This window comes from Salmo trutta, chromosome 7, assembly GCF_901001165.1.
Source record: "Salmo trutta chromosome 7, fSalTru1.1, whole genome shotgun sequence".
NCBI classification, from domain to species: domain Eukaryota; kingdom Metazoa; phylum Chordata; class Actinopteri; order Salmoniformes; family Salmonidae; genus Salmo; species Salmo trutta.
In genome coordinates, this window is record NC_042963.1 from 38,827,968 (window position 1) to 38,842,624 (window position 14,657).

Sequence of the window (14,657 nt, forward strand, 5' to 3'; positions counted from 1 at the left end):
TCTGTGATTTATTTACAATTCAAGGCACACTTAACCAGCATGGCTACCACAGCATGCTGCAGCGATTTGCCATCCCATCTGGTTTGCCCTTAGTGGGACTATCATTTGTTTTTCAACAGGACAATGACCCAAAACACACCTCCAGGCTGTGTAAGGGCTATTTGACCAAGAAGGAGAGTGATGGACTGTTGCATCAGATGACCTGGCCTCCACAAATCACCGGACCTCCTTCAAGACTATTGAGGCTGGTTGAGAGAATGCCAAGAGTGTGCAAAGATGTCATCAAGGTAAAGGGTGGCTACTTTGAAGAAACTCAAATATAAAACATATTTGGATTTGTTTAACACTTTTTTGGTGCTACGGGATTCCATATGTGTTATTTCATAGTGTATGTCTTCACTATTATTCTACAATGTGGAAAATAGTACAAATAAAGAGTAGGTGTTAACTTTAGACTGGTACTTTACATTCTTCCATCAGCAGACTGATCGATAATGTCAAAAGCTGCACTGAAGTCCAACAAAACAGCTCCCTCAATCTCAGCCAATCATCAGTCATTTGTGTAAGTGTTTGTTGAATGTCCTTCCCTTTAAGCATGCTGAAACTCTGTTGTCAATTTGTTTACAGTAAAATAGCATTGTATCTGGTCAAACACAATTTTTTCAAAAAGTTTACTAAGGGTTGGTAACAGGCTGATCGGTCGGCTATTTGAGCCAGTAAAGGGGGCTTTACTATTCTTGGGTAGCGAAATTACTTTTGCTTCCTTCCAGGCCTGAGGGCACACACTTTCTAGTAGGCTAAGATTGAATATATGGCAAATGGTAGTGGCAATATTGTCCGCTATTATCCTCAGTAAGTTTCCACCCAAGATGTCAGACCCTGGTGGCTTGTCATTGTTGATAGACAATTTTTTAACTTCTTCCACACTCACTTTATGGAATTCAAAACTACAATGCTGGTCTTTCATAATTGGATCAGTTATACTTGGATGTGTAGTGTCAGCATTTGTTGCTGAAATATTATGCCTACATTTGCTAATCTTGCCAATGAAAAAACCATTAAAGTAGTTGGCAATATCAGTGGGTTTTGTGTTGATTGAGCCATTTAATTCAATGAATGATAGAGCCGAGTTTGCCTTCTTGCCCAAAATTTAAGGTGCTCCAAAGCTTTTTACTATCATTCTTTATGTCATTTATCTTTGATTCATAGTGTAGTTTCTTCTTTTTATTCAGTTTAGTCACATGATTTCTCAATTTGCCATATGTTTGCCAATCGGTTGTGCAGCCAGACTTATTTGCCATTCCTTTTGCCTCATCCCTCTCAACCATACAATTTTTCAATTCCTCATCAGTCCACGGGGTTTAACAGTTTATACAGTAGTTTTCTTAATGGGTGCATGCTGATTAGTAACTGGGATAAGCAATTTCATAAATGTGTCAAGTGCAGTGTCAGGTTGCTCCTCATTACACACCAGAGACCAACAAATATTCTTTACATCAACAACATAGGAATCACTACAAAACTTATTGTATGACCTCTTATACACTATAGTAGGCCCAGCCTTTGGAACTTTGGTTTTCCTAGATATGGCTACTATATTGTGATCACTACATTCAATGGATTTGAATACTGCTTTAAAGCAAATTTCTGCAGCATTAGTAAAGATGTGATCAACAGATGTCGAAATTTAATTCCTGTGCTGTTTGATTATAGATTACAGCCTATGAATAAATAACAACCCCTGATTACAGCCTATGAGTAAATAACAGCCTATGATTACAGCCTATGAGTAAATAACAGCCTATGATTACAGCCTATGAGTAAATAACAGCCTATGAGTAAATAACAGCCTATGATTACAGCCTATGAGTAAATAACAACCTGATTACAGCCTATGAGTAAATAACAGCCTATGATTACAGCCTATGAGTAAATAACAGCCTATGATTACAGCCTATGAGTAAATAACAGCCTATGATTACAGCCTATGAGTAAATAACAGCCTATGATTACAGCCTATGAGTAAATAACAGCCTATGATTACAGCCTATGAGTAAATAACAGCCTGTGATTACAGCCTATGAGTAAATAACAGCCTGTGATTACAGCCTATGAGTAAATAACAGCCTGTGATTACAGCCTATGAGTAAATAACAGCCTGTGATTACAGCCTATGAGTAAATAACAGCCTGTGATTACAGCCTATGAGTAAATAACAGCCTGTGATTACAGCCTATGAGTAAATAACAGCCTGTGATTACAGCCTATGAGTAAATAACAGCCTGTGATTACAGCCTATGAGTAAATAACAGCCTATGAGTAGATTACAGCCTATGAGTAAATAACAGCCTATGATTACAGCCTATGAGTAAATAACAGCCTATGATTACAGCCTATGAGTAAATAACAGCCTATGATTACAGCCTATGAGTAAATAACAGCCTATGATTACAGCCTATGAGTAAATAACAACCTATGGAGGCAGGCTACCAGTAAACAATAATGTATGTTATCTGCTCACTCCCCACAAGTAACAGGGAGTATTGTTAAGGTATAGTTGGGGTTATTCGGGGTCGTGTTTAGTACCTCCAAAGCCTCCAGCCGAGCTGTTCCCGCTCCCAAACTCTGATTTGGAGTGAAGCCTTTGATTTCCAAAGTAGCGAGTGAGGAGAATATGCCTTAACACATTTCCCTGCAGGAGGAGAGAAATTGAAAAGATTAAATCCACACCATAATGTGTCTGTTTTATGACAGACAGAAACATGAACGCAGGCAGGCAGGCAGGCGCGCACACACACACACACACACACACACACACACACACACACACACACGGTGAGGTTCGCTCATTGTTTGTGCTTCGCTCATTGTTTGTGCTTTCCATCAACAATCAGACACCAAAGAAAAACATATTTTCAATGCTTAATCAATCATGACACAAAGGTTGCATCCCAGATGGCTCCTGTAACCATTATAGTGTGCTACTGTTGACCAGAACCCATAGGGAATATGGTGCCACTTGGAACACAGTCTTTCCATGTATCAGAGTTTATATATATCAGAGTTTATTCATAGAAGACAGCTTTTGCCATTGATACAGAATGACAATACTATGCCGGCCATATTGAGCATGTTCATGAGGGGCCTTGGCCATTGTAGGAAATAGCTTTCTATGGCTTTTACATCTGCGGTACATCCTACACACATGCTGTACACTGTGGCTATACGGTGCCAATACTCCACTATTGGTTTCATATAAAATGATGACATCACGAGTGAGATCATTACATAAGCAACATGGATGTAATCATTGAAATTCCATTCTGGGATGAAGCGACTTCTTCCTGTGAGAGAGAAAGAAAGAAGGGGAAGAAGGAAACTGAGCTGAGCGGTGTGCTAGGAACAGATCCTATGCTTCCCATGGGAGAACACACAAGGAAGACTGTGTGTGTGTTACATAACACCTGGTGGTGGCTGACTGAGAAATCACGAGGGAAGGCAGACAGGGAGAGCGGGGTTTTTCTCTCTCTCTCTCTCTCTCTTTTAGTTTGCGCCTCTGGGTAGAGACACCACCACTTGTGACCTTTGCCCTCTAGAGAGACACTGAAATAACCGCCCACTCTCTCCGATTGCATAATATGCATGTGTGACTGACTGTTAAAACTTGTCTGGCATGTAGAAAACATGTATGCTCAAGAGACTCACTCTTTTTTACTACCAATATGTATTATTTAAGAGCACAGCAAATGAGGGATGGATGAAGAGAAGGATGGACACAGGGGTCAGCCCGTTTCCATGGTAAGTACCACAGAGAGCCGTGTCATGACAAACGACCAACCTTTCTCGCATGGGATACCACAGAGAGGAGGAAAAAAACGGAAAGGTAAAAGTGAAGTTGAGCTGAAGCCCTTCAACTAAGTGTTCTGAGGAAAGGAGCAGTGTTCTGAGGAAAGGAGCAGTGTTCTGAGGAAAGGAGCAGTGTTCTGAGGAAAGGAGCAGTGTTCTGAGGAAAGGAGCAGTGTTCTGAGGAAAGGAGCAGTGTTCTGAGGAAAGGAGCAGTGTTCTGGTGGAGAGAGAGCACGTGCAGCTGATATTCCCCATCTCATCTGCAGTCAGCACTGACGGCCGACTGCCTGCACTGTCTGGCTGAGAGCGGCGTCTCCACACAGGTTCGCACACACAAACAAACACACAGAGCCTTCATTGATTGCAGGTGATGATATCAGTGAGCCAACTTGGCTCATTCCCACTGAAATCAGACATGTACACAGAGCGCAAACGAACACTGAGCTGTCTTTTAAGGCAACAGCAATACGTTTCCTTTTGATTGATTGCAGATGGAATCGTGTTTGACATTAACATTTCTACTTTTCCAAAAGGAGACGTCTGTCTTGCGCCATTCTTTCACACATCCTAAAAGAGAGGTAGAGTGCAGCAGGCAGGGGGTTTGAGGTGTGGGGCTCCCCAGTCTCTCTCCCTACCTCCCTCCCTGCCTTGATGCTTCCCCCTCAGGTGATGCAGTCTGCTGGCCAGCTCTGCAGAGGGAGGTGGAGAAAAGAGCAGGATAGAGAGAGAAAAAGAGAGATAGAGGAGGGAGAGTCGTGCCAGCCTGACTCATCTGTCTGCTGCTGCATGGAGAGAGAGGGAGGGAGGAAAGAAGATCAAACCTAATAGGTTTTTAAAATGTGCGCCGGCACGCCACACTGCGGCTCTGGGTGTCCGAGGTGGAGATGAGCAGTTCGCCAAAACCTCTATCCGCCCCCCAACTCAACCACCCCTCCCTCCCCCCCTCTCCTCTCCATACCTCCACCTCGTCTGGAGATGTCTCCAACTCTGTCTGGGCAGCAGAAGAGAGGGAGGGGGAGAGAGAATGCGGGCTGAGCTCACCTCTCCTCCATGCCTTTTCAGGAGGTCTCACGTCTCAGGCAGGAGGCTGGGAATAAAGCCCCAGACCAGACAGACAACGCTCCAGGCTCTCAGGGGAAGCTAGTGAAAGCAGAGCCCAGCAACAGAGCACGCTCTTGGAGTCAGACTACGGTCAATTATAGGTGGTACTACCGGGGCCAGACAAGGAGGGGAAAGTTGCAATGAAAAAGTTGGCTGAAGATTTTCCAATCTTAGTTCTTGCTTGTGGAAAGTGTGAAAGTCTCACCACAACAGACACGATGTCTCACAGGCCAGGGCTCTTATTCATAAAGTGTCTCAGAGGCTGACTGATCTAGGATCTAATTAATGAGATGTGGGACCTGATCCTACATAAGCACTCCTACTCGTTTTATGAATATGGGCCAACTCAATTAGAATCAGTTTAGCAGATTACATCAGAATGAATAAGATTTTGTGGGTAGGGGGTGGATCTGATCCTAGATCAGCACTCCTACTCTGAGATGCTTTGTGAACACAGACACGGGTATCTATTGATAGCAGAGGGGAAACACTTGTCTAGTGTTACACTAGAACGTGTGTGTGTGGCTCCTGTTAAGGTGTTTCCACATGGCTGAGCAGGAGCAGAGACAGGAAGCAAGGGGGATCAACTTACAGTAAGTATGATTGGAGGGAATACAGTCTGTGTAACCGGCCCTCTGGTGTACTGTATCATACCATTATTCACCAGGTTACTAAAGTATAGGCTATCGATCCAATAACAACCATGAGAAGCACTGAAAGGAAAAGCAAATCGGAGGATGTTCAATGCCAGACAGAACGTTCAACAGATCGTTCGATTAAGCATTATTTCCCATGCTTAATCATGCTTTACATGATCCTTATTTCCATATGACATTTGTAAGATGTAATGTGATCAGTTATAAAGAGAATCACTGATGCATCACATTTCATATCATAACATCGTTGTTATGAAATGCAGCCAATGTCCAAAAAACCAAAGAGAAACCAAATGAAATCTGAGAGAGTGAACATCCTGCCCATCCATATCAACTAGTTGTGAGACGCTGCTTCAAAAGACAAAGGGAGGGGAAAAATCAATGCACCTAAAATCTCTTCCTGTTTGGGCATGAAACCTATAGCAACACTACAGCAATGCTATAGCAACACTGGTAACTCTATAGCAACACGCCAGCAACGTTACACCAACATTACAGCCATCAGAGCGGCTGTGAGGGAGACTAAAACACGATGATGGGAGCTGTTAGGGATCAGTACTGCCGTTGCTCCCTGGACAAGAGGACCCGAGACTTCTCTTCGCTCGATGCAATCTCTTACATCATCTTAGTCTTCATCCTTTTCTCTCTACTTTCCTATCTTTTCCTTGCTTTATTTTCTGTCTCTCTCTACCTTCTTCCTCAGCGGACCCTGCCTGCACCCCACTCTCTAGCTGCAGTCCTGCAGAACTCTGCTCCCTTAACGTGGCAGACGACTCGCCCGTTCTCTGCCAGCTTCACTATTATACCGACAATGGAAACACTTTCTAATTTTAAAGTGTTTTCCGCTCAACCCATTGTTGTCCCAGTCCTGTATAGCCAAGCACGAGTCCAACGGCATAAACAACCCTCATAGCTCTGATAGTCAACTCCATCAACCCCTTGGGGAAGAATCGAATGGACCTGGTGCTGGAACTCAAGGTTAGCATGCCTCTCCACTCACACCCCCACACTTTTCCTTATATTGTCTCATAGCTCATTGTCATACTCCTCACTACCGTTTTAAATTCTTTCCCCCACAAAGAGGTCAGGCAGCAAAACAACTTAACAGCTGCATGTGAGAGCAATTGGTGAGATTTGTGATTTTTAGACAAATAGCAGAATGAGCGCATAAACAAAGCATTCCTCCAATGGCTGACCCTTTGCTGGCGGGTTCACTTCGGAAGTGGCGCATGTGATTCGCTAACATTGTTAGATAGGTTCACGGCATAGGGTTTGTTTTTGTCAGGACGACTGTGTGATGACCAGCGGTTATATGGTAGGGCACACACACACACACACACCCCTATCGTTGCACGCACACACATTCTGAATGTTCTGATTTTAAAGTTCAGCTCCAGTTAAAGGCACAGTAAATTACATCTAAATGATGTTGAGAATGATGAGTTCCCTTTATTCATAGATGGAAGCCTGGGTCCGTATTCAAGCATCTCATAGTAGGAGTGCTGATTTGGGATCAGTTTTAACTTTTAGTAGGGGTGCTGATCCTAGCTCAGCAACCCTACTTTAAATACGGTCCCTGCAGAACTCAAGCCACTTATCCATCTATTCACATGTACAACTTCTCCTCCATAGATGTGAGAATACTTGGAATAGGAAGTGTGTTCAGGTGGCCTGAGAGGCAATTCAGAGGCATCTCTACAGCATGGTTTCTTGAAGTATGGGTTGGGACCCAAAGTTGGCCCTGGGTTTGTGAGAGGTGGGTCGCAAGTTATGAGAATACATCTATAATCATGCACTATTTCATAATTTGGAAGACCATTTCGGTCATGGGAGGACAGTCAATTTCTCATTAGGGTCTCGAGCTTAACAGTTTCAGAACACCTGCTCTACAGGAGACCCCTGTGCCCGCTGAGTCCCGGGCGAGACAGGTAAACATGTGCTGGTCCATCACCATGGAGACCACAGACCTCAAGTCAGAGAATGATAGAGAATTGAGGGGGAAACCCCAGTCAAAAGAAACACACACACTAGAAAAACAGACACAAAAGCAAATGCCCAAAAAGCACACACACTTAAAAACACCCATCTCTGAAGCCCCTTAAGTGGGTGACATTTTCTCCTCACAAAGACAGAACACTTAGTGTCAGACTAAGTGTCAGGGAGAGTCTAGGTTAGGGCCAGTCAGGGGTTAAGGCCTGTCTGGTATCAGTGACTAAGCCAACGCTGCCCTGGCTGGCTGCATGTGAATGAGCGGATGAGTGGAGGGATGAGGCTAAGCCATATTACACAGCGTGTTGCATCGTGCTTGTGCCTGTGTGTGTACAACACCTTGCAAAAGTATTTAGACCCCTTCGATTTCTTTACATTTTATTGTGTTAAAGTGGGATACGACATTTCATTTTTTGTCAACAATCTACACACAATACTATGTCAAAGTGGAAGAAAAATGCAATAACTAAAATATAGTTTTTGCATAAGTGTTCAGCTCCCTGGGTCAATACGTGTTAGAAACATCTTTGGCATTGATTACAGCTGTGAGTCTTTCTGGGTAAGTCTCTAAGACCTTTGTTCAGCTCCCTGGGTCAATACGTGTTAGAAACATCTTTGGCAGTGATTACAGCTGTGAGTCTTTCTGGGGATGTCTCTAAGACCTTTGTTCAGCTCCCTGGGTCAATACGTGTTAGAAACATCTTTGGCAGTGATTACAGCTGTGAGTCTTTCTGGGGATGTCTCTAAGACCTTTGTTCAGCTCCCTGGGTCAATACGTGTTAGAAACATCTTTGGCAGTGATTACAGCTGTGAGTCTTTCTGGGGATGTCTCTAAGACCTTTGTTCAGCTCCCTGGGTCAATACGTGTTAGAAACATCTTTGGCATTGATTACAGCTGTGAGTCTTTCTGGGTAAGTCTCTAAGACCTTTGTTCAGCTCCCTGGGTCAATACGTGTTAGAAACATCTTTGGCATTGATTACAGCTGTGAGTCTTTCTGGGGATGTCTCTAAGACCTTTGTTCAGCTCCCTGGGTCAATACGTGTTAGAAACATCTTTGGCATTGATTACAGCTGTGAGTCTTTCTGGGTAAGTCTCTAAGACCTTTGTTCAGCTCCCTGGGTCAATACGTGTTAGAAACATCTTTGGCATTGATTACAGCTGTGAGTCTTTCTGGGTAAGTCTCTAAGACCTTTGTTCAGCTCCCTGGGTCAATACGTGTTAGAAACATCTTTGGCATTGATTACAGCTGTGAGTCTTTCTGGGTAAGTCTCTAAGACCTTTGTTCAGCTCCCTGGGTCAATACGTGTTAGAAACATCTTTGGCAGTGATTACAGCTGTGAGTCTTTCTGGGTAAGTCTCTAAGACCTTTGTTCAGCTCCCTGGGTCAATACGTGTTAGAAACATCTTTGGCATTGATTACAGCTGTGAGTCTTTCTGGGTAAGTCTCTAAGAGCTCTGAACATCTGGATTGTGCAATATGTACCCATTACTCTTTTCAAAATTCTTCAAGCTCTGTCAAGATGTTGGCGATCATGGCTAGACAACAATTTTCAAGTCTTGCCATAGATTTTCAAGCAGAATTAAGTAAAAACTGTAACTTGGACACTCAGGAACATTCAGTCTTCTAGGTAAGCAAAAACAGTGTAGATTTAGCTTTGTGTTGTAGGTTTTTGTCCTGCTGAGAGGTGAATTCCTCGCCCAGTCTCTGGTGTAAATCAGACCAAAGCAGGTTTTCCTCTAGGATTTTGCCAGTGGTTAGCTCCATCTCGTTTATTTTTATCCTGAAAGACTTACCAGTATTTGCCGATGTCAAGCATACCCATACCATGATGCAGCCACAACAATGCTTTAAAATGAGGCAGTTACTCAGTGATGTGTTATGTTGGATTTGCCTCAAACACAATGCTTTGCATTTAGGGCAAAAAGTATATTCCTTTGCTCTGTTTTTTTTTATAGTAAAAAATAGTACAAAATAAAGTAAAACCCTTGAATGAGTAGGTGTCCCCAAACTTTTGACCGGTACTGTGTGTGTGTGTATGTATAAATAAATACGTTTACATACACTTAGGTTGGAGTCATTAAACCTCGTTATTCAACCTCTCCACAAATTTCTTGTCAACAAACTATAGTTTTGGCAAGATGGTCAGGACAGCCCATGTTCTGAATTATGTCGCTGTACATTTCAAAGGTGCTGAACAAATAGTTATATTGACTACGTCTGTCCTAGCTCGCTCAGTAATGTCTTAAATCGAAATTACAGATTGCCTCTTATCCACTCGTCGTCTCCTTATGCCATATAGTTTGAACGTCTCCATTGTCAGTAGAAACCACATTTGTTTAAGCAAGTCAGCCATATCAGCTGTCTTTTTAAAAGGCAGTAAATGAGGCTGCTAGACAATGCTCCGCTGATAGCCAGGTGTAGCAGTAGTAAGGTGTTGGAACTGCTGTTCGGACTCTGCTGTTGGGACAGCTTTGTGTAGGCCCTAACAGTTTGTAGGCACCATTATAGTGCAATTAATGTATTGTTCAGTGGCTTTTCTGGCATTTATCAACATTTTTGGGGGAGAGTTTGCCCCACCAAAATGCACAGTTGAAGTCGGAAGTTTACATACACTTAGGTTGGAGTCATTAAAACTAGTTTTTCAACCACTCCACAAATGTCTTGTTAACAAACTATAGTTTTGGCAAGTCGGTTAGGATACCTACTTTGTGCATGACAAGTCATTTTTCCAACAACTGTTTACAGACAGATTATTTCACTGTATCACAATTCCAGTGGGTCAGAAGTTTACATACACTAAGTTGACTGTGCCTTTAAACAGCTTGGAAAATTCAAGAAACTTATGTCATGACTTTAGAAGCTTCTGATAGGCTAATTGACATCATTTGAGTCAATTGGAGGTGTACCTGTGGATGTATTTCAAGGCCTACATTCAAACTCAGTGCCTCTTTGCTTGACATCATGAGAAAATCAAAAGAAATCAGCCAAAACCCCAGAAAAAGATTGTAGACCTCCACAAGTCTGGTTCATCCTTGGGAGCAATTTCCAAACGCCTGAAGGTACCACATTCATCTGTACAAACAATAGTATTCAAGAATAAACACCGTGGGACCACGCAGCCGTCATACCGCTTAGGAAGGAGACGCATTCCGTCTCCTAGAGATGAATGTACTTTAGTGCGAAAAGTGCAAATCAATCCTAGAACAACAGCAAAGGACCTGGTGAAGATGCTGAAGGAAACAGGTACAAAAGTATCTATATCCACAGTAAAACGAGTCCTACATCGACATAACCTGAAAGGCCGCTCAGCAAGGAAGAAGCCACTGCTCCAAAACCGCCATAAAAAAGCCAGAATACGGTTTGCAACTGCACATGGAGACAAAGACCGTACTTTTTGGAGAAATGCCCTCTGGTCTGATGAAACAAAAATAGAACTCTTTGGCCATAATGACCATTGATATGTTTGGAGGAAAAAGGGGGAGGCTTGCAAGCTGAAGAACACCATACCAATCGTGAAGCACGGGGGTGGCAGCATCATGTTGTGGGGGTGCTTTGCTGCAGGAGGGACTGATGCACTTCACAAAATAGATGGCATCATGAGGAAAGAAAATTATTTGGATATATTGAAGCAACATCTCAAGACATCAGTCAGGAAGTTAAAGCTTGGTCGCAAATGGGTCTTCCAAATGGACAATGACCCCAAGCATACTTCCAAAGTTGTGGCAAAATGGCTTAAGGACAACAAAGTCAGAATATTGGAGTGGCCATCACAAAGACCTGAACTCAATCCTATAGAAAATGTGTGGGCATAACTGAAAAGGTGTGTGCGAGCAAGGAAGCCTACAAACCTAACTCAGTTACACCAGCTCTGTCAGGAGGAGGAATAGGCCAAAATTCACCCAACTTATTGTGGGAAGCTTGTGGAAGGCTTCCTGAAACGTTTGACCCAAATTAAACAATTTAAAGGCAATGCTACCAAATACTAATTGAGTGTATGTAAACTTCTGACCCACTGGGAATGTGATGAAAGAAATAAAAGCTGAAATAAATCACTCTACTATTATTCTGACATTTCACATTATTAAAATAAAGTGGTGATCCTAACTGACCAAAGACAAGTGCTCAGCATATGTGGGAACTCCTTCAAGACTGTTGAAAAAGCCTTCGAGGTGAAACTGTTTGAGAGAATGCCAAGAGTGTGCAAAGCTTTCATCAAGGCAAAGGGCAGCTACTTTGAAGAATATCAAATATATTTTGATATGTTTAACACTTTTGTGGTTACTACATGATTCCATATGTGTTACTTCATAGTTTTGATGTCTTCACTATTATTCTACAATGTAGAAAATAGTAAAACAAAGAAAAACCCTTGAATGAGTAGGTGTGTCCAAACTTTTGACTGGTACTATGTACAGTACCTTGCAAAAGTAGTAATCCCCCTTGGTGTTTTTCCTATTTTGTTGCATTACAACCTGTAATTTAAATAGATTTTTATTTGGATTTCATGTAATGGACATAAACAAAATAGTCCAAAATGGTAAAGTGACATATAAAAAATTACTTAAAAAAAAAAGACCCAAAAGAAAAAAACGGAAAAGTGGTGTGTGCATATTTATTCACCCCCTTTGCTATTAAGCCCCTAAATAAGATCTGGTGCAACCAATTGCCTTCAGAAGTCACATAATTAGTTAAATAAAGTCCACCTATGTGCAATCTAAGTGTCACATGATCTGTCACATGATCTCAGTATATATACACACCTGTTCTGAAAGGCCCCAGAGTCTGCAACACCCCTATGCAAGGCGCACCACCAAGCAAGCGGCACCATGAAGACCAAGAGCTCTCAAAAACAGGTCAGGGACAAAGTTGTGGAGAAGTGCAGATCAGGGTTGGGTTATAAAAAAAATATCAGAAACTTCGAACATCCCACGGAGCACCATTAAATCCATTATTAAAAAATGGAAAGAATATGGCACCACAACAAACCTGCCAAGAGAGGGCCGCCCACCAAAACTCATGGAGCAGGTAAGGAGGGCATTAATCAGAGAGGCAACGAAGAGACACAATATAACCCTGAAGGAGCTGCAAAGCTCCACAGCGGAGATTGGATTATCTGTCCATAGGACCACTTTAAGCCGTACACTCCACAGAGCTGGGCTTTACGGAAGAGTGGCCAGAAAAAATAAGCAAACATGTTTGGTGTTCGCCAAAATGTATCTGGGAGACTGCCCAAACATATGGAAAAAGGTACGCTGGTCAGATGAAACTAAAATTGAGCTTTTTGGCCATCAAGGAAAATGCTATGTCTGGCACAAACACAACACCTCTCATCACCCCGAGAACACTGATGTTTTTCCATCAGCAGGGACTGGGAAACTGGTCAGAATTGAAGGAATAATGGATGGCGCTAAATACAGGGAAATTCTTGAGGGAAAACTGTTTGTCTCCCAGAGATTTAAGACTGGGACGGAGGTTCACCTTCCAGCAGGACAATGACCCTAAGCATACTGCTAAAGCAACACTCGAGTGGTTTAAGGGGAAACATTTAAATGTCTTGGACTGGCCTAGTCAAAGCCCAGACACCAATCCAATTGATACATTTTTGGTATGACTTAAAGATTGCTGTATACCAGCGGAACCCATCCAACTTGAAGGAGCTGGAGCAGTTTTTCCTTGAAGAATAGGCAAACATCCCAGTGGCTAGATGTGCCATGCTTATAGAGACATACCCGAAGAGGCTGGCATTGCTGCAAAAGGTGGCTCTAAAGTATTGACCTGGGGGGTGAATAGTTATGCATGCTCAATTTTTCAGTCTTATTTCTTGTTTGTTTCACAATAAAAAATATTTTGCATCTTCAAAGTGGTAGGCATGTTGTGTAAATCAAATGATACAACCCCCCCAAAAAACTATTTTAATTCCACATTGTAAGGCAAAAAAATAGGAAAAATGCCGGGGGGGGAATACTTTCGCAAGCCACTATATGTATACATACAGTACACACGCACACTTTTTTATTGCATATTCTATATTATTATAAAATATTTACATATTATTAAACTGAAACATGTTCTTGTATGTTTGTAACTGTCTATTTTTAATAAACCGTGTTCGATTAATATGTATCAAGTCTGGTAAGACTAGGTGTGCTACTATTGGGTGATCTTTAGTGATTATTTTTTGTCTGCTGATAATTGCTTCAGGGTTGTTGAGTCTAAGAAGCATATAGAGTCAACTGTTGTTTAATTCTGATTTATATACATTTTCATAGAAGCATTTCAAACGGTCATTAATTGCATTGGTGTTTCTATTTACCGCATTATCTTTATCTTTTAAAATTATAACTGGTTTAGCGTGTATTCGTTTTGTGAAAGCTGCAAGGTATTTACCAGGTTAATTTGCCATTATGTAGTATGCTTTATTTGAGTTTAACTTGTAGTTGTTGGCTCTCTTCAAAAGTAAAAGATCGTATTCCTGCTTCAGTTTAGACATTTTATTTTCTTCTTTACCTTGTAAAGATTTGTGGGCTTTTCTCTGTCTTCTGTCTACATTTGTAATGGTAAAGGTTTAGATTGTTTTGGTTATGTATTTAATACATTTCAGATCCAGAAGATGAGCTCTGTCCATTCTCCCGAATTCTATTGCCAAGTGTATTTTCTATTGGTGTAATTTAGCATGATACCAAAAAATGACCAGATATCACTATATCATGATTCTTTTTAATCCAGTAAATTGTTGAGTGCATTTTTTTTAAATAAAAAAATGTAGTCAATTCTTGAATAGCTTTTCTTACCTTGAGAAACAAAGGAACAGTCATTTGAAGTTGAGAATAGTAATTTCCAAGTGTCCTTTTAATTATTTGTAGAGATTAACATTTTTCAGCCTCTTTGGAAGCTCCCTAAATGTGCCTTTTTTATTACTACATCTGTCAATCTTATCATAAGTATGATTTAGGTCACCTGCTAAAATAGTAGTTCCTGTCTGGATCTGATCTAATATAGTTTGAATTTATCTAAAAACATCAGATTTACGCCTGGTGGGATAATCAATGTGTATTTGTCACCA

At 41.7% G+C, this 14,657-nt stretch overlaps 1 protein-coding gene across 2 annotated transcripts in view; it reads right to left on the minus strand.

The window, feature by feature from the left end:
* The window catches only part of itpr2 (inositol 1,4,5-trisphosphate receptor, type 2), a 132,434-nt gene that overhangs the window by 56,579 nt on the left and 61,198 nt on the right, over window positions 1–14,657 (minus strand). For both annotated transcript variants that reach the window (XM_029758792.1, XM_029758793.1), the window contains exon 38: window positions 2,587–2,692. In XM_029758792.1, the coding sequence (XP_029614652.1) occupies window positions 2,587–2,692 (106 nt within the window). The remainder of the gene's footprint in view (window positions 1–2,586; window positions 2,693–14,657) is intronic.